The sequence below is a fragment of the Rhincodon typus genome, chromosome 5, assembly GCF_021869965.1.
Source record: "Rhincodon typus isolate 14 chromosome 5, sRhiTyp1.1, whole genome shotgun sequence".
Classification (NCBI taxonomy): domain Eukaryota; kingdom Metazoa; phylum Chordata; class Chondrichthyes; order Orectolobiformes; family Rhincodontidae; genus Rhincodon; species Rhincodon typus.
In genome coordinates this window covers 34,770,035-34,790,651 of record NC_063336.1, presented here as the reverse complement: position 1 = coordinate 34,790,651, position 20,617 = coordinate 34,770,035, and the positions used below count along the sequence as shown (strand labels likewise).

The 20,617-nt window shown below is 40.5% G+C and overlaps 1 protein-coding gene across 1 annotated transcript in view; it reads left to right on the top strand.

Moving 5' to 3' along the window:
* The window catches only part of rngtt (RNA guanylyltransferase and 5'-phosphatase), a 261,175-nt gene that overhangs the window by 225,323 nt on the left and 15,235 nt on the right, over positions 1-20,617 (top strand). The window contains exon 8 of the mRNA XM_048596726.1: positions 1,727-1,850. Within this exon, the coding sequence (XP_048452683.1) occupies positions 1,727-1,850 (124 nt within the window). The remainder of the gene's footprint in view (positions 1-1,726; positions 1,851-20,617) is intronic.

Sequence of the window (20,617 nt, the reverse complement as noted above, 5' to 3'; positions counted from 1 at the left end):
CCTCTGACAAAGTCTTCATAGTTTCTTGATAATATCAACACCACGTTCCAACGTCTGAAAGGGGGAAAAGTTCAAAAGAGATGTGAGGGGCACATGTTTTTTATACACAGTTGTAGGAGTGTGGAACACACTGCCAGGGATGGTGGTGGAAGCAGATACAATAGGGATGTTTAAAGACTTTTAACTAAGCACATGAATATGGAAGGAATGGAGGGATATGGACCAAGGGCAGGCAGAAGGGGTTAGTTTTAATTTGGTGTCATGTTCAGCACAACATCGTGTGCCGAAGAGCCTGTTCCCATGTTGTACTGTTCTATGTTCTGTGATCACGAGTGATCATGTCTGCGACACATTATTGACCAAGTTTTTAAAAAGAAATACATACATACAGTTAAAATTCTAGGGTTGTAGCTTTGTAAATTACTGTCCATATGAATTGTTAGTCTGCCTCTTTTCACTGTTAAACTGGCTTGTATCTCCAATTCAGTTTCTATGCAATCATCGTTTAGACAATATGTGGACATTTTTAAAGTAAGTAGTGAAAATGTCATATACTGCATGACAAGTGCGCTGATAAGTGACTTTCCAATGTGTGGCAGTGCAATATTGATTGGATGTGAATATATGACATTAGGTGACAATTTAGTGACTTCTTTAATTTCAGGCTTGGCAATCAGATGTGCTGGATAAAGGTTATTTACTTCTGCATATTAAGCAGCAGAAAACCAGTTATTCTGAGCCATTCTTCAATGAAATCTAATGGCCAAAACAGTTTCCGAGTTTATCCACTACCTACACTCCTACTGAGAAATTCCACTTATTAACTTGCCATTTGTGTGTGTGTGCATGCAGATTACTATCTGGTACTTTCATTTTTGAGATTTAAAGGGGGTGACAGTTGTTTGAACAGTTATATCACCAAAACATTCTGATTTTACAGTATATTCTTGAATCTTAGACAAAATCACAGTTGATTGGGTATGATCCTCGATATGGAGGAATTATTTTATGTGCAAAGGTTAAACAGTTGGGACTCTACCCCCTGGTGTTTAGAAGAATGAGTGGTAATCTCATTGAAACATTTAGGATTTTTAAGGGATTTGACCGGATAAATGCTTTAGAGGATGTTTCTCTTCTTGAGTGTCTGGGACCAGAGGAGACAGTCTCAGAATATAAGGGCATCAATTTAAAATTGAGATGAGGAGGAATTTCTTTTCTGAAGGTTGAGAGCCTTTGGAACTCCTTGCCTCAGAGAACTCTGGGGCAGAGTCCTTGTGTATATTTAAGGCTGAGATAAGATTCTCGATCAGTAAGGGAATCAAGGGTTACAGGTAAGGGGCCGGAAAGTGGATGTAAGCAATGTTGGATCGGCCATGATCCTGTCGAATGGCAAAGCAGTCTTGAAGGGCCGAATGGACTAGTCCTGTTCCTATTTCTTAAGGTCTCACAGTTACTTTTTTTCCCCCTAAGTGTAATATGTGGGGAAGTTTACATACAATATCCTATTGTAATTATTTTTTATTCTGATGTCTCTGTTGACCTTACCTATCATACCTAGTTGCAGTGTGGTTGGATATTTTCCTAAATGTGACCGATTCTGTTTTATTAACCTTATCAATCCTGTGAGCATCTGGGAAATGGAATGGAAAATGCTTCTTTGATCATGTGAGTATATTATTAATAAACTTTTCTTTGTAATCATTTCTCACCTGTGTTTGTACTTTAGGTAAACAAAGAACTGAAAATGTATGACAACAAGATCATTGAATGCAAGTTTGAGAACAACAGCTGGGTTATTATGCGTGAAAGAGTAGACAAGAGCTTCCCAAATTCCTATGACACAGCTATGGGTAAGGACTTCTCAGAAATTTCATGTGGGCTAATGATCTAAAGAATATGCTAAAAAAAAATTAACTAATTACCGCTAAGTTGTCCCCCATATCACAAAATAAGTTCGCCGACGCCGACACAGCTCCGCCCACAGCCGACGCCGACGTAGCTCCGCCCACCACCTCCACAGCCAGCAGCTCCAGAGGAGACAGCAGCACCCGGCCCTGCCGAGTCTTCACCATCCCCCCAGACCTACCCCTTACTGAGGACGAACGGTCAGTCCTCAGTAAAGGGCTCACCTTTGTCCCCCTCCACCCACAGATCAACGAATACCGCTCACGCTTGGACATAGAGCAGTTTTTCTGCCGCCTCCACCTCCACGCTTACTTCTTTAACCGTGAACCTAACCCTCCCTCTACTGACCCCTTCTCCCGCTTCCAACACACCCCCTCCTCCTGGACACCACCCCAAGGCCTCCTACCCTCCCTCGACCTCTTCATCTCCAACTGCCGTCAAGACATCAATCGCCTCAACCTCTCCACCCCTCTCACCCACTCCAACCTCTCCCCCGCAGAACGTGCAGCCCTCCGCTCCCTCCGCTCCAATCCCAACCTCACCATAAAACCCGCAGACAAGGGAGGTGCAGTTGTAGTATGGCGCACTGACCTCTACATCGCCGAGGCCGGACGCCAACTCTCCGACACCACCTCCTACCGCCCCCTTGATCATGACCCCACCCCTGAGCACCAAACTATCATCTCGCAAACCATCCACAACCTCATCACCTCAGGTGACCTCCCACCCACGGCCTCCAACCTCATCGTTCCCCAACCTCGCACTGCCCGCTTCTATCTCCTTCCCAAAATCCACAAACCTGAATGCCCTGGTCGACCCATTGTCTCCGCCTGCTCCTGCCCCACCGAACTGATCTCCAACTATCTCGACTCCATTTTCTCCCCCTTGGTCCAGGAACTCCCTACCTATGTCCGTGACACCACCCACGCCCTCCACCTCCTCCAGAACTTCCAATTCCCCGGTCCCCAACACCTCATCTTTACCATGGACGTCCAGTCCCTCTACACCTGCATTCCCCATGCAGATGGCCTTAAGGCCCTCCGCTTCTTCCTGTCCCGCAGGCCCGACCAGTCCCCCTCCACTGACACCCTCATCCGCTTAGCCGAACTCGTCCTCACACTCAACAACTTCTCTTTCGATTCCTCCCACTTCCTACAGACAAAGGGGGTAGCCATGGGTACCCGCATGGGCCCAAGCTACGCCTGCCTCTTTGTAGGTTACGTGGAACAATCCCTCTTCTGTACCTACACTGGCCCTAAACCCCACCTCTTCCTCCGTTACATTGATGACTGTATCGGTGCCGCCTCGTGCTCCCACGAGGAGCTCGAACAGTTCATACACTTCACTAACACCTTCCACCCCAACCTTAAATTTACCTGGACCATCTCTAACACCTCTCTCCCCTTCCTGGACCTCTCTGTCTCCATATCGGGCAACCACCTCGAAACCGATATTCATTTCAAGCCCACCGACTCCCACAGCTACCTAGAATACTCCTCCTCCCACCCACCTTCCTGCAAAAATGCTATCCCCTATTCCCAATTCCTTCGCCTCCGCCGCATCTGCTCCCAGGATGAGGCATTCCACTCCCGTACATCTCAGTTGTCCTCGTTTTTCAAGGACCGTAACTTCCCCTCCTCGGTGGTCGAGAACGCCCTCAACCGTGTCTCCCACATCTCCCGCACCTCATCCCTCACACCCCGTCCACGCAATAAAAACCAAAAAAGAATCCCCCTCGTCCTCACGTACCACCCCACCAACCTCCGGATCCAACGCATCATCCTCCGACACTTCCGCCATCTGCAATCCGACCCCACCACCAAAGACATCTTTCCCTCCCCACCTTTATCTGCTTTCCGGAGGGACAACTCTCTCCGTGACTCCCTTGTCCGCTCCACACTCCCCTCCAGCTCCACCACACCCGGCACTTTTCCCTGCAACCGCAGGAAGTGCTACACCTGCCCCCATACCTCCTCCCTCACCCCCATCCCAGGCCCCAAGAAGACTTTCCACATCAAGCAGATGTTCACCTGCACATCTGCCAATGTGGTATACTGCATCCGCTGTACCCGGTGTGGCTACCTCTACATCGGGGAAACCAAGCGGAGACTCTGGGACCGCTTTGCAGAACACTTATGCTCGGTTCGCAACAAACAACTGCACCTCCCAGTCGCGAACCATTTCAACTCCCCCTCCCATTCCTCAGACGACATGTCCATCCTGGGCCTCCTGCAGTGCCACAACGATGCCACCCGAAGGTTGCAGGAACAGCAACTCATATTCCGCTTGGGAACCCTGCAGCCCAATGGTATCAATGTGGATTTCACAAGTTTCAAAATCTCCCCTCCCCCCACCGCATCCCAAAACCAGTCCAACTCGTCCCTGCCTCCCTAACCTGTTCTTCCTCCCACCTATCCCCTCCTCCCACCTCAAGCCGCACCTCCATCTCCTACCGACCAACCTCATCCCGCCCCCTTGACCTGTCCGTCCTCCCTGGACTGACCTATCCCCTTCCTAACTCCCTACCTACACTCACCTTTCCTGGCTCCATCCCCGCCTCTTCGACCTGTTTGTTTCCTCTCCACCTATCCTCTCCTCTATCCCTCTTCTATCCGCCTCCCACTCTCTCCCTATTTATTTCAAAACCCCCTTCCCCTCCCCCTTTTCTGATGAAGGGTCTAGGCCCGAAACGTCAGCCTCTCTGCTCCTATGATGCTGCTTGGCCTGCTGTGTTCATCCAGCCCTGCACCTTGTTGTCTCTAAATAATGTAGCATTCCTCTTCCAAAATGCTATGAATCTTTGTAATAATGGTGAGACCTAGGATGAAAACAGAAACTGCTGGAGAAGCTCAAAATATCTGTCTGTATAGAGAGAGCATTGGTGTAACTTGGAATGTAACCTTACAACAGAAGTGGTGTGATGGGATGTCTGAAAAAGTGGGGGGGTAAAGGAGCTTAAGTTGGATGCCAGTATGTTTACGATACCTGTTGTAACATACTCAGATTCCAGTACCTTGCTACATGCTTTGATGTGCACTGTATCATTTACCCAATCCAGCAGCCTGTAGCTGTATTTCTCAATCCATCAGGACCAATAGCATGTCAACTCGGCTTCCTACATGGTCACATAAAGAAGATGGTGATGTAGAACTTAGTGTAATTTGCAATGCTAAGTCCTTAAGTAGTCCAAATTTTGACCATCCCAGTATTAAATGTGGATAATATAAATTTAATAAATAGATTTAATAAATAATACATACACTACAAGCTGCCTATCTGTGCCTTTTCCTGTTGGTTTAACATCCAGACCAGTCATGGTGCGATTGGTCAACCTGATGTAGGAGATTCTGACTACACTCAGTTCCAGAGTTTTCCAAAGCACTAAGCCCAATCTAATGTATCACGGCACTGCAATAAAAGCAGTCCTCATTCCTTATCACACAGAGCTCTGCTGTTGTTGACAGCTTTAATTGGTTTCCTATACCTAATGTATCCTTTTGCAAATCCTTATCCTCATTTATAGCCTGACTCCTCCTTTTCTCAGAACTTCCAACAATATTGTGTTCCCGCCTCTGCACTTCTGCCTCTTGCCTTCTCCCCACATTCAGTGAGAAAGTTTTCAACCACCTTACCCTGCTTGTCTGGAAATACCTTCAGGCATATCATGATATTTTCCCACCATTGCACAATGCGCAAAAATGTGCGAGCTGATGTTCTGTGAGAGAATACCCTTGTAAAGCTGTCAGATGTGCTTCCCTCGAAGGTGTATTTTACACTCATACATATCTGTTCCACTGATTTTATGTTGTATTGGATCATACAATCTTGAATCTGTTGAGCAAGCAAAGTTCACATGTCATTAATTTCTATTTTATGAACATTATTAAAAGATTTTGTCAAAAATGAAGACAATGTTCAAAAAATATTCTAAACACACAAGCTGATAAGTGTTCATAATGCCGCCAGTTTCAAGGGAATCAAACTGCTAAGGGATATTGTACGTCATTAAATCTATCCTGTTGACCACTTAACCCTAATATTTATTCTGTAGAAACAGAACGAATACCCTTGTATTATCCCTGACATTTTTGTTTTCAATTTTTGACTTGTAGATGGAATGCCAATTACATCTCATAGGTGTTCATACTTAAGACAATTGATTTTTGTGCAGCTTAACATATTAACAAACATCACAAATGTTTAGATTGCTCTGAGTGGCATGATTTGCCTCCTGAATATTACAGGTTTGTAATAAAATGTCCTAAAGGAAGTTGAATTGCAGTTTCTGAACAGATGTGAGTGATAACGAATACATCTCTTGTTTTATTCATGTGGCTTCTTCCTCCCGATGGTACAGTGTTAAACAGCCAAATGTCCAGAATTAATTTCTGAACTGTGCCAAATTCACTGGTGTAAGAATGGGTGAAAAGAAAGGTGTTTTCCTCACCCTCTTTGGATGAGGAACAGGTTAGATCAGCTATTTCAGATTGTTATTCTTTGAATCTTAACAGAAACTATGGTTGTTCGAAGGACAATAAGAATAATAAGCAGGGCTCTGAAGGTATTTACAACCTGCTGCCGTTTGTCATCTAGACTTTTGTGGAGAATAGCTATTTTATTCAATAGTGGAGGTATGGTATTGTTCATTGAGCCCTACTGCAGCAAATGGGAAGTGAAATAACGTTTCACCACTTATATTAAGGAAGCAGAAATAATTATGTAGATTGAAAGAAATTAGCCTTGAGCAATAGTGGAAAATGGATAATACTGAATTAACATTTCTGTTCACATGCTTTGGAAATTTAGAAAAAAGGTCTAACTCAGATGACTAAAAATTCTTCATATATTTTTTACATTTGTTTTCTTTTGTCTTTGAACAATAAATGCAGATAATATTGTGGGTGTTGCCAAATGTAACAATATGAGAGAAATGCAGCTCAGTTAATCACTAGGTTACTGCCTTTTGTTCACTGTGTTCCCTGTTCAAACACAAATATAACCCAAGACAGACAAAAATAGAGTAAAGATGAACAAAAGGATGTTAATGATAATCCTTTGTTACTGCTTGATTTGTAAAAGGATAGTGTAATTTACTACCCTACATTCCTTTTTCTAACTATTTTTAAAAGCCTTATCATCACTGGGGTTCCTCAGAATCTTGCTTAAATTAAATATATTGCTGCTGTTCAAGAGTGGAAAGATAAAATCATTTTATGCAGTTCATTGCGCACTGATACAATGTGGCCAGAAAAGATTACTTGTTTTACTGAGTTATAATTTGTCACTGTCATTTTAGTTGTCACTGTGTCTCTGAATTGGGTAATGTATTTGCTTTCACCGAACAAACTGTCAAACTGCTTTCCAAAAAACATGAGCAGTTTCTAGTTACAAGCATTCATTTGTTGCTAATCATAAGGTCTAGTAACCAGATTCGATAGACAAATCACAGGGACTAGGAAAGTCTACAGGGCCAAAGTCCTTGGCCTCACTTTGGTGCCCAGTACCAAAGTAACAGCAGAGTAACAATGGTGAACATGAGAAAATAGCAAGGCTGGTATTGTAGTCAGTAACATTATCCATGATAATATTTTACCACTGCCCTCTTTATAGGGGCCAAAAAGAAACATGCTACAGGGTTTGTCATTGGAGGCCCAGCACGGAATCCATGCCCAGTACTTCTCACATCATGGACCACAGTTAATGGAGGTCCCACCAGGAGCAGGGGCAGAAATCGTAGGCCCTGGTAATGCTCCTGACCTGGACATCTGTTTCCTCACCCCCAACCTGAACAAAGTGGCTCTGGCCCCACTCCTAACCGAAGCTTAGCGGTCCTGACCTGAGTACAGCAAGTTCCCTAGAGCTTCTGGCCCCAGCTGTTGAACCCTGATGTATCCCTTCCATCTGAAGTAGATATCATACATTTTGATGTGTATATATATTTATATAATACATTGGTCAAATGGTTTGAAATGATTCACCAAAACTTGGAAGCTGTACACAAGATTAACGAGATACATCATCATAAAATTTCCTTCTTCCTAATGCTACATAAAGCCTGTAATGTAGGAAATGTGGCAGCAAATTTCTGCTCACTACAATCCCACAAATAATGCTTCCTCTAATTTTCCTTGTACTGGTAGGTTATAAACTTCACCAAACATGAACTGTTTTGTCCATGAGCAGTTTATACTTTAAAAGTCATGCTACATTATGCTGGAAATTTCTTCCAATAAACTGACAAAGCTGTGAGTAATCTGATGATTTCATTGTGCAGTACTTTGCTGCATGGCCACAGATTTCAGAAGAAAGATTACCCATAAAAACATTAAAAAATTGGAGTAGGTATAAGCTTTATTGCCCTTGAAGCCTGCTCGGGCATTCAATAAGGTCATGGATGATTGAATCCTGGCCCTGTCTCCACTTTTCTACCTGTTCCCCATAACCATTGTTCCCCTATAGTTCAATAATTCTCCACCTTGAAATTGTTCAGTGGCACCGCCATCACTGCCCACCGGTAGCGAATTCCAAAAATTCATAACACTCACAGAGAAATATTTCTCCTCCTCTTAAATGAAGCGTCCCATTACTATTCTGTTAGCAATGGTTAATGTTCAATGAAAACTGTTAACCAACCAAACTATGCTGCAAGATTTTGTGTTCTTAAACAAAAACAAACTTTTTTGTATCAAGAAAAAACTACACAAAACAAATACTTATCTAATTGAACACTTTAGTTTGGAGTTGGTAATGGTGTAAACTCAATTCTTCATTTTCCTACCTCCACAACTATCCTCTCAACAATTCCCTCATAGGTTACAACAATTATAAAGTTGCATTCACTTCATTAGGAACCAACCCAAAAGGTATGCCAGATCCCTCCAAATCCACTCGAATTCTCCTAAATGTTCCAGCTTCTCCAAGGTAGGATTCTCTGAGGGTGCTTCTGTTAGCTTTTGGCTCCATCTTTTCCTTTCCAGCTGAGTGCCTCAGGTCCTAGTTCAGATTGCTACCAGGTAACAGCTGCCTTTCAACAGCTTTCCAATTTAAGTCTGCTGACTGCTTTCTGCCACAAGCACTTTACGATCAATGTAGATCCCTTCCACAATTTGAAGCTAGATCAAATTATCCAGCTGTTTCTCCCTGATGAAATCTAACCTGAGATAAAATCTCAAGCATATTCTATGCAATGAATGATGAAATTAATATTTCTTTGCTCAAAGTGCAGGCCTAATTGAATACTATGTCCTGTTGGCATTCCACCTCTGACAAAGCAAAGCAGCGACTGCCTCCATCTATTATCAATTTGAACTGTTAGCTTCTATCAAGCACATACACATAAGCCTTGTAGCGGAGAGTATCCTGAATTGCCATCTCTTTACACTGTGGCATTCTTTGAGATGGTTCAAATGGAACTGCAGAGATATTATTTTACCTTAAATGCAACTCTTTAATTCTGTAACCCCATTTGAATTACAATTTTGAAACCTCGCACTCAATTCTGGATTTCTCAACTGGGGAAACATCTTCTCGTCAGAGACCATACCAAAGTCCCATCCGAACATTGTCTATTTCAAATGGATCATCTCTCAATCTTTCTGAACTATAATGAGCGTAGGCCCAATCTCTTTGGCCTTTCCTTGTAATGAAATGGCTTTATCCAGAAATCAATCTAGTGAACCTTTTCTGAACTGCATCTATTACAAGTAACTCCATCAAAGTGATTCCTCGAAGTATGGCCCCACAGTTGCTGAGCACTTAAGAAATACTGTAATGTTGAACTTTCAGCTTTATTTCTTTATTTTCTACTTAAAACTAAGAAGGTGTCACTGTACTATAATTACTGCAATATTTAACTTTAAACTTTGTTCTTTCTTTCTACCTTGTTCTTAATATTCTATACCTCGGTACTTGTACCTAGGATATCGCCTTGTGTGGCAACATTATACACTTTTCACCATATTCCTGTACTTTTGTATACAATAAAATCAAATCCAACCTTAAATAAGGAGATAAAAATGGATGCAGTATTATGAGTGCTCTCTCAACCAAGGCTAAGACAGCATTGTGATTATGAGTAGATAATTTGTATTTTTACTAATGCCAGTTGAGGGATAAATGTTTGCCAGGACATCAGGGAGAATTACCCCATTCTTCTTCAAAATAGTGCAATAATTTAGTCCACTGAGAGAGTAAACTGTGCCTCTGTTTAACACCACATTTGAAGGCTGTCAACTCCAGTGTGGTCATGCTCTCTTGGACTGCACTGAAATATCAGCATAGGTTTTGTTTTCAAGCCTGTAGAGTGCCTACACGAGTCCTCATAGGCAGATAAACATAAAGCAGTGCAGAAAGTCAAGGCAGTCTGTATCTGGGTCTGCCAGAAAATGAAGGCAGGGCAGTTAACCAGCTGAATTTAGGAAAATTGTGTTTGCTCTGAAGCTTAAATTAATAATGAGTTAAGCTTGCCATTTGTTTCATGTGTCTCAAAGACTGACACCAGATGAAGGGGAAAAGCATCTAGTGACTGCACAGTAACTTCCCTAAGGAAACCAGTTGTAGCTATCCCAGTCTGAGTATAAACAAGAAACTTTTAGTGTGGAGATAGTGGGAAGTGTTCATTGAAGTTTGAGCATTTGTAAAGGATATTCTTGGGATTAAAGGGGTAATGTGAAGTTGAATGTTTTTCTGAGATCTACAGTGAAATTTTTCAACTATTTTTAATTTTGTTTAGTGTAGCATAGTTCATATTCTCTTTTGTTGATTAGTAAAAGTTTTAATCTGTGTGTTAAAAGTACACTGGTAGAGTCTCGTGAATGTGTTCAATAACTGACCTCCACAGTTATATAAAAAAAATTAAGATGGACCTAACATGCCAAGTTTTGCTCTGGGACCTGATCTGTCCAGTATTAACAGGCACTGGGATTATAAATGTGTGAAGAAATTCGGTGTTGCAAAATCCACTGCTGAATGCCTGGCTTCAAAGGATACCATTTACCCAACTCAACTGTCTTCCAGTGCTGTACATATGACCATTAGCCTGTGCTCAGGATAAGGCTCTCTTTCCACTGCAACTCAGGCTTATCCCTCAAATCAACAGGTGAATTTATTCCATCACTGGTTAACAGCAAAGCATAAACATGAGAACAATCAACTATGGAGGAACCATCTTGGGTTTGATTGCAATCGCTGCTATAAATCTGATTATAAGCAGCAGGATTTGAATTTGACATTCATTTGAAGCTAATTACTTGCTCTCTGCTATGTTAAATTATCACCCGTAATGGCTCTCCTGGGGATCTAAATTCAGCTCTGTCGTTCAGTCTGGCTAGCTGCCAACTCCACCTTACCTCGGTTCCTTGGTAATGCAGCAGCTAAGAAAATGTAGTTTGTAAGAACCGGAAAGCAAAGTTAAGTTGATGGGTAATGGAACCAGTGTGAGACTCCTAAAGCAAAGCAGATCCACGCTATTCTTGTAAAAATTGCTGATAAACCAGCAGGGAATGTAATTATAGAATGTGCAGTGAAGAGGGCGGCCATCCGGCCTATTGCACCTGCGTCAGTATTACGTCTTCAATGGGAGCTATCTAATTTTTCTTTGTCCTTTGTCCTTTTCTTTTCATCGTCTCCCTTTTCATATACTTCACATGGTTCTGCTTTAATTCAGGTTAAAGTCTGTACTTGAAAATGCAGTTGTGATGAAGCATTTTTGTTTTCTAATAATTCCCTTCATGAAAAAAGCTCTTCTAGCTGCCCTGAATTCCTCCAGTTGTAATTGAGTTTCCTTGCTACCAATTTGCCATACAGTTGAAGCCATCTTTTATTACTTATCATTTCTGAAAATAATTTTGCAAACCAGTCTTAGATCTCTCTTTAGCTTCTGTGTTTCAGTGAACAAATAACTTTTTAAAACTTTCTTCATTTATTCTTTCAAGTTTAGCATGACTTATAGGAACCTGTTTTGCCTCTGAGTCAGAGATTTCCAGTCCAGACCACAAAACCCAAGCTGACACTCACCTCGACAACTACTGCATTGTTTGAGGTGTCATTATTTAGAAGGGATTGAAACCCTGCCTGTTAATTCACTGGATCTAAAAGATCCCATAGCACTTTTCAAGGATGAGCAAGGATGTTCTAGTCTGACATTTATGCCTCAGCAATGTCATTTGAGAAAATTCAAATTATCTAGTGAGTATTACATTGCTGTTTGTGAAAGTTTGCTGTGCATGAGTTGGCTGCCACATTTCCTACAGTATAATCATAAATTTACTCAATCACATTCTTGTTAGATATTAAAAGCTTCGGGTGGTGAAATCATTTGCCAGAACTGCAAACCATATTAACTCCACTATTTTGTCTTTATGCCCCGCCAAGCATAAAATCTAGAATTCCATTTACCTTTCTACTCATGTGCCTCCCTTGGAAAAAAAAATGTATCTCTACCTCTAGATTTCTCTGTTTGTCACTTTGTTAATAGTTTACCATTTCAGTGTTTTGGGATGCATGCCATTTAGGCCTCAAATTTTCTGTTACTTTTTTAACATTACATTTTTCAATATTAAACGTGCCTGTTCTCCACATTAAACTTCAGTTTTCTTGTAGTCTTACTTCACCACCTTCTGCAAACACTGGCACAAATTACTTATTTATGCAATTCTACCTTTTTTTAATTTTTTTTTTACTTAGATTGGCTTAATAAATAAATTAGTATTCTCTTTTAGTTTATTTAGAAGAGCAAGGAAAGTTATCTGTGTGTGTCTTGTCACAGCATGTAAACAGTGAAACATTTATTTATTGCTAAGCATGTCTGTTTTAAAATAAGCAGAACCATTCCAATAAAAAGTCATTGGACTCAAACCGCCAACTCTGTTTTTCTCTCCGCAGATGTGAGCAGACCTGCTGAGTTTCTCTGGCACTTTGTATTTATTTCAGAACCCCAGCATCTGCAGTATTTTGCTATTTTTTTTTTAAATTGTTACTGTCAGATGAGTAGTGGAAAAGGAGGGAGCCTTTCTACCCCTAGTCATCTGATCTTCACAAAAGTAAAATGTTATATATCTGCATACAACCTCAAATCATTAGTGTTTGTGTAAACAAAAAAGTCTTTTTTATTAATCTTTATTCAGCCTTTGTTCTCATCTGGGTGTTTAAAAATATAGCATTAATTAGACCTTAGCTGGAGTACTATGTACAGCTCTGGTCACTGCACTATAGAAAGGATGTAAGTGCACTAGAGAGAATGCAGAAGAGCTTCTTCAGGATGTTCCCTAGGCTGGAATAACTTCGCTGTGAAGATAGACCAGATAGGCTGGAGTTATTCTGCTTAGAGCAGAAAAAGCAGACGGATATCTGATTGAAATATACAAAGTTCTGAGGGCCATAGACGGGGTGGATAAGGAGAAACTTTTCCCATTAGCAGAAGGACCAGTAACCCACAGTTTTATGGTAAGGAGTAACAGATTTATAGGGGATTTTGCGAAAAGGTTTATTCACTGAGTGTTTTGGGTTTAAGGAACTCACTGCCTGAAAAGATGATAGAGGCAGGAACCCTGAAGACATTTAAGAACTATTTAGATGAGCATTTATAAAGCAAAGCATTCAAGCCTACGGGCCAGGTGTTGGAAAATGGGGTTAGAGTAGACCGATGTTTGATGACCTGCACAGACATGATGGGACATAATTTTTATAACTCTAAAAAATTTTAAGACTCTATCCCTAAATGGTCCTATACTTATTTTGAATGTCATTTTGCTTACAGTCGTAATTAAAGCCCATTATTTCCTTTAAAGTTGGCTGCCATTTTCTTTCATGCTCTTCGTTTTTCCACTCATTCTCAGTGTAGTGAACTTATGTATAATTGTCATTTGTTTTCTTCTGTTTGTATTCCCAGTATTTATACTGTGCATCATTTTTATTGTAGTTTTGCTCATACCTTTATCTGTTGAATTACTGGTTTTAAGTACATCCTGTGTCATTTTAAATATCTCCCAATACTTGACTGTTCTTTATTCTGAAACAACTACTAGCCAATTAAATTGGATCATTGCCACCTTCATATCACTAAAGTTAGCTCATTTAAGTTGATGTGTTTTGCTTGGACAACAATTTATCTATGCCACTGAGCATGTGTTTGGTCCAAGGAAGAACTGATGATTTTCTGGTGAAGACTTTGTTCCAAATCCTGGAATTTTTAAAAAAAGATCTGTTGACAATGGAATTTAGCACAAATTAGCTTTTTGTTTCAGAATGTTGCGGATAGATTTTTTTTTTTAGCATGTTGTTGATTATTTTAGAAAGTTGTGGATTGCCTCAGCTGCTGTGATGGAAATTCATACAACTGTCAAATTGTGACCAGAGTTTTCAGAGCAGGTTTGTTTTCTTTTAATTAGATGTTGCTGGCCAGGCCAGCAATTATTGCCCACTCCTTGATGTCATTGAGCAAGTAATTGTAAGCTGCCACCTTGAGCTGCTGCAGTCCATGTGCTGTAGGTGGATCTATAAGGCCTTACGGAGGGAGTTTCAAGATTTTGACCCAGCAACAGTGAAGGAAAAACAAAATATTTCCAAGTCAGGCTGGTGAGTGGCTTAGAGGGGAACTTTTAGGTGGTGGTGTTCCCAAGTATCTTGTCCTTCTGGGTGGCAGTGCTTGTGGGTTTGAGTACTGCTGTCTAAGGAGCATTGGTAAATTTCTGTAGTGCATTTTGTGGATAGTGCACACTGCTGCTACTGAGCGCGACTGGCTGGAGTGAATGTTGTAGATGTGGTGCCAATCAAGCAACTGCTTATCCTGGATTCTTAAGTGTTGTTGGTGCTGCATTCATCCAGGCAAGTGGAGCGTATTCCATCACACCTGATTTGTGCTTTGTAGATGGTAGTCAGGATGAGACAAGTTGTGAATTACTGACTGCAAGATCTTCAACCTCTGAACTGTTATTGTAGCCACATTGCAGTTCAGTTTCTAGTCAATGGTAACCCTGCAGAATGTTGATTGTAAGGATTCAATGATTGAAATGTCATTGAATATCAAGGGTGATGATTAGATTCTCTCTTATTGGACATGACATTGCCTGGCACTGTGCGGTGCAGATGTTACTTGCCACTTATCAGCCCAAACCTGAATATTGTTAAGATCTTGCTGCATTTGCACATGAACTGCTTCAATATCTGAGAAGTAGTGAATGGTACTGAACATTGTGCAATCATCAGCGACATGTTGAATGTAGATTGGCTTGAAGCTACCTCAGTAAGCTGAAAGCTCAGGAAAATCCTCGATGAAGAGGGGTGTAATAATAATAATGCTGAGTTAGACAGCATGCAACAATTAAAAATTCTGATCTTTGTGCTTGTTGTTTGTCCTTTTTTGATTTCAACGTTAAAAGTACTGCAAGTATCTACCTTCAAACAACTATTGCTACTGTCTTTCATGTCAGATTATTTCCCAGATGTTCACCTATAATCAAACCACTTACTTGCACCAGCTTCAGTATTCAGATCTAATGCTTCATGTTTCCTTGCATATGTCACATTCTCATTATGGAAATGTTCTTTGACATATTCCAAGAAAATCCTTTTCTATTTTACTAGGAAAGATATTGTGAAACATGAACGGGTTCAGAAAAGATTTACAAGAATGTTACCAGGGTTAGAAGGTTTGAGTTATAGGGAGAGGCTGAATAAGCTGAGGCTATTTTCCTTGGAACGTCAGAGGCTGAGAGATGACTGTATAGAGGTTTATAAAATCATGAGGGACATGGATAGGGTGAATAGCCAAGGTCTTTTTCCCAGGGTAAGGGAGTCCAAAACTAGAAGGCATAGATTTAAGGTGAGAGACAGAAGATTTAAAAGGGACCTGAGGGGCAACTTTTTCACTCGGGGTGGTGTGTGTATTGAATGAGCTGCCTGAGAAGGTGGTTGAAGGCTGGTACAATTACAACATTTAAAAGGTATCTAGATGTGTTTCTGAATAGGAAAGGTTTAGAGGGATATGGGCCAAATGTTGGCAAATGGGACTAGATTAATTTGGGACATCTGGTCAGCATGGATGAGTTCAACTGAAAGATCTGCTTCCATGCTGTACATCTCTATGACTTTATGACCATGCACTCTTGACTTGTAGAATAGTAAGCACAATACAATAATAATTTGTTTTACTGTATAGTGTACTTACAGTTTAGAAACAAACCCCTCCTATTTCTTAATTCTACCTAGACAGATTATACAGTCTCTCCTAAAAATAACTTAGAACCTTGGTTCTTGATCATGTCGTGAATGAAGAAAATCAAGGTGAGATCAAGTTTTCAGTATCATGCACAATTATTTTAACGAATGCCTCCAGCTGCCCAACATTCTACTTTCCTTCACTGTCTTTTCCCTTAACCTATCTGCTTTGTCATACATCTGTATAGCCTCGTCAGACTTGAGGTTCTTAAAGCTGCTTTTATCCTTCACTGTGCTCATTTTTAGCCCTCCTCATGACTGTCTAAAATTTGTGCTCCTTTATTAATTTAAATAAAGGAAGGCCAAGTGTACTGCATTTCTTAATCTTTGAAGGACTTGCACTAAAATGCAAATTTGAATGTTAATTTTCTGGCATCAGTGAATATAATGCTGGTATTTTCAGGTAGCGTCATATACTCTTTGTTTGAAATATAATACTTTTGTCACATAAGTTCATGAATAATTCTTAGTTTTAAAACAATGAGGTTGAGTAGATCCCAACTTAAAACATTCAGTTTTAAATATTTATTTGTATGATGCTAAGCCAGGAGTCAGTTCTCACTCTGAGAAGCTGGTGATGAGCTGCCTGCTTAAACCATGGTATTCTTTGGGGTGTAGGGCCACCCGTAGTGCAATCCAGGAGGGAATTTGTTCCAGTGACAATGAAGAAATTGCAAAATAGTTTCGAGTCAGAATGCGTGACTTGGTGGGGAAATTTGCAGGTTTTCATTCATCCGGTTCCCTTAACCCTCTAGATGATAGAGATTTCGTATTTGGAAAGTGCCATCAGAGAAACCTTAGGTCATTGTGGTGCACATTGTCGATGAAGCGAGCAAGTGGTGAAGTGTGAGAGAGTGGTGATGTGCAGAGTGCCAGCTACTTGTCCTTGAGCTGCTTGTGCATTGTTAAAGCCGCACTCATCCAGGCAACAGCGGACTGTTCCACCAAACTCCTGACTTAAGCCTTGTGGCTGGTGGACAGCTAGTGGGATGTTAGGAGATGAGTTACTTGCTGTCAGATTCTAAGCATCTGACTTGCTCTTGTAGCAACAGATTTATCTGACTGGTCCAGTTTCTGGCCAGTGGTAACCCCAGGATATTGATAGTGGTAGATTTATTGGGTGTTATGCCATTCAATGTCAGGAAATGATGATAAGATTCCTTATTATTGTGGGCAGTCATTTGTCTAGTACAAATGTGACTTGCTACTTATCAGCTCAAACCTGAATGTTATCCAGGTCTTACTGCATATGAACACAAGCTACTTGTGCCTGAGGATCATGAATGATGCTGAACATAGTGTGATCATCAGTGAACATTCCCACTTCCGACCCTATAATGGAGGAAAAGTCATTGATAAAGCAACTGAAGTTGTATGGGCCTTGGATGCTACCATGTAGATCTCCTGCAACAGTTCCTTTGGACTGAGATGATTTTATCACTAGAAAGGACTACAGTGCATTCCATGTACTCCTGCAGTCTCCGTTTCAGCATTTTTATTTTCTGGCATTGTGTTAGCAGCATAGGTCTAATAATAAAAAAATTTGTTTGGCAATGTACATTCAGTTGGAATCGTAATTAAGTAAGCAAAAAGGTTAATGAGTATCATTTTTCTGGTTTTATTACTTCTATCTTTTCCTTCATTTGATTCAATTACTTATTGCCATCGCCTAAGTGGAGTGTGAAAAGTAATCAGTCATGTTTGAATTGTATTCCTGCTGATAAAATTACAGTGCTAAGACCACTCCATTCATTTTTTGAGATTTCAGAAATGTATTTATGAGGGGTGAAAGATTAAGATAATGATTGCAGCACCCAACACAGCCTGAAAGTCTTAGTTATTATTTTGCTGCTCTGAGAGTATGAGTCATGGATACAGGCAAAGTGTGTTAGAAAATGGATGAGCTATTCAACGTAAATAAATCTGCAAGTAACTGTTGCAACTGCCTCTCATGTCATTGCAGTCTTTCATGTAAGGATGTAACTCCTTGAATTCCTAATAATGACTCATGTCTGCTCAATTATCGAATGTAGTTTGTTTATGACCTAGATGCAGTTGGTAAGTTATTTGCTATTTTATTTGTCTGTGAAGATGATTTTTGATTAGGCAGTTAATATTTCCTTCTGCTTTCTTCAAAATGGAACATGGTAATTTGAAATAATTACATTTTTGATGATATTACTGTTAAACCACATTTTTCATCAAAATTATAATTACCGCTGCTTAAATAAAAACACCAATTAACTCCATTATTAGTGGTGGATCTCCTTTGTATTTCTGTCTTTTAAAATCTGGCTGAACTTAGTCCATTGTAGCTATATATCGACAGTGCAAAACAGCCAAGAATTCCGTACATATTAGCATTGGGTTGACAATCTTACAGGTTAATTGGAGTGAAAAATGTTATAGTGTGCAGTCAGTGGTTGTTTTGAGGTTGGAGACAAGGGTGCATTGTTTCACCAGATCAGAGGGAGCATTTCTCTGATTTTTAAATTCATTCATGAAATGTATCATTGGTGAGGCTAGCATTTGTTTCTGTCTCCTAATTGGCCTTGTGAGGTGAGCCACTTTCTTGAAGTGCTGCTATACTTATGGTGCCGTTATGTCCCAGAGGTGTCAGAAAAAGTGTTCAGGATTTTGACCAAGTTTTAGACCAGCAGTTATTGCACATCCCTAATTGCCTTTGGGAATGTGGTGGTGTGCTACCTTCTTAAACTACTACAGTCCTTGGTATTTAGGTACACCCAGAGTGCTGTTAGGGAGGGAGTTGCAGGATTTTAACACAGCAACAATGAAGGAATGAACATATATTTCCAAGTTGGGGTGATGTGAGTCTTGGAGAGGATCTTGCAAGTCATTGTGTTCCCATGCACCTGCTGCCTATATCTTTCTAGGTGGCAGACATCACTGGTTAGGAAGGTGCGATTGAACATGCTTCAGTGAGTTGCTGCAGTTCATCTTGTAGGAGAAATGCTCTGCTAACGTTGTTACAATGCTGCACAGTCTGAAGGCTTGCAACTACCAAGGCTTGATGATAATTCCTGGCCTCACCACTTATTTCCACATTTGAAGAATTATAAAAATAAACCTGACTTCAGAGTGTTTGTAGATGACACCAGGCAACTGAAGTGCGAGTGTGGTTGGGTCTTTTCTTGGAGTTAGTTATTTTCAAGCAATTATGGATCAAATAGTACAACCAAAGGCCAGCCAATACTCACTTATTTTCCTGCATTATTAAAGACATTGTGGTTGTTATTGGATATTGTAGAATTGATCTACTTCTGGCCTCATGATGCCAGGAAGCTCTTTGACATTGCAGCTGAGGAATGTTGCTACATGGATTCTATCCTGAAGAACTCCTACAACAATGACTCGACCTGTGAAAATTGGCCTTCAGTAATTTCAACCAAATTCGTTTGTGCCAAGTATAATCCTAATGATTTGAGAGGTTTCCACTTAACCCCCATCCCTACTTTGACCTTGGTTTTGCTAGATTCCTCGTTGCCTTAGTCAAATACTGCTTTGCTGTTCAAGGCAGCCACTTTCACCTTTTCTCTGACATTCAGAACATATTCATGTTTGCATTTGATGAGTTCTTGAGCTAAGCATTTTGAGCAGAACACAAACATTCATCAAAAGCTATTGGTATTGCAGAGATTGCTTTCTCTTCCATCATTTGACTAATGACTGGGAAGGGGCAAGTGGCTATTTATTGTAGGTTTCAGAGAACCACCCAGAAGGCTGAATACATTTTCCATGCAACTTATTTCCATGCTTTCAATCCTAGCTGTGTAAAAGATAAAAAATTGAAACCCACAAACACCAAAATGAATGTGAAATTTGATTTACAATTAAATAGTGTTTATTTTTCTGCTCTTGTAATTCATTTTTTGCCTTTGATGCTATAGAATATTGTAATTTAATACACAAATTATTAACTTCAATCCCAGTGTTATATTAGCTTTTATTTTGCCATTGGAGCAGTTTTATTGTAGTAAGTGTAAAGCTGTGAATCATGTGATTCACTAACCTGGTGGTCCCGTTCTCATTGCTTAAATGTGCTTTGTCTGACTTTACACCACATTAAAGTACCTAGTTTGTATTGATGTGATGCCAGAAATAGTGAAGCTGCATCTTAAATTGCAAATAAATCAGTGAATGCTTTAAAAAAAAAAATCACGTCCATGCATTAAAGGGAAAAGAAATGCATATCTGGCAAACTAAGAGTTCAATTTCCTCTTTATTGTTGTGATGACAAAGCCAACAAATGGGCAAATACAAATAGGAATTTATTTTCTGCATTTTCTGTTAAAATGCCTTTCACTTCTGTAGATGCCATTGCAGCACAGTGCCGTTCCAGCCAGCCATATACGTTTGACAAGTTGATCATAGGCTTATGAAACTGTGTATCTGTATAAGCAGAAAGACCAGTGTCTTTGGAAAAGCTCAGCAGGTCTGGCAGCATCTGTGAAGAAAACATCAGAGTTAATGTTTCGGG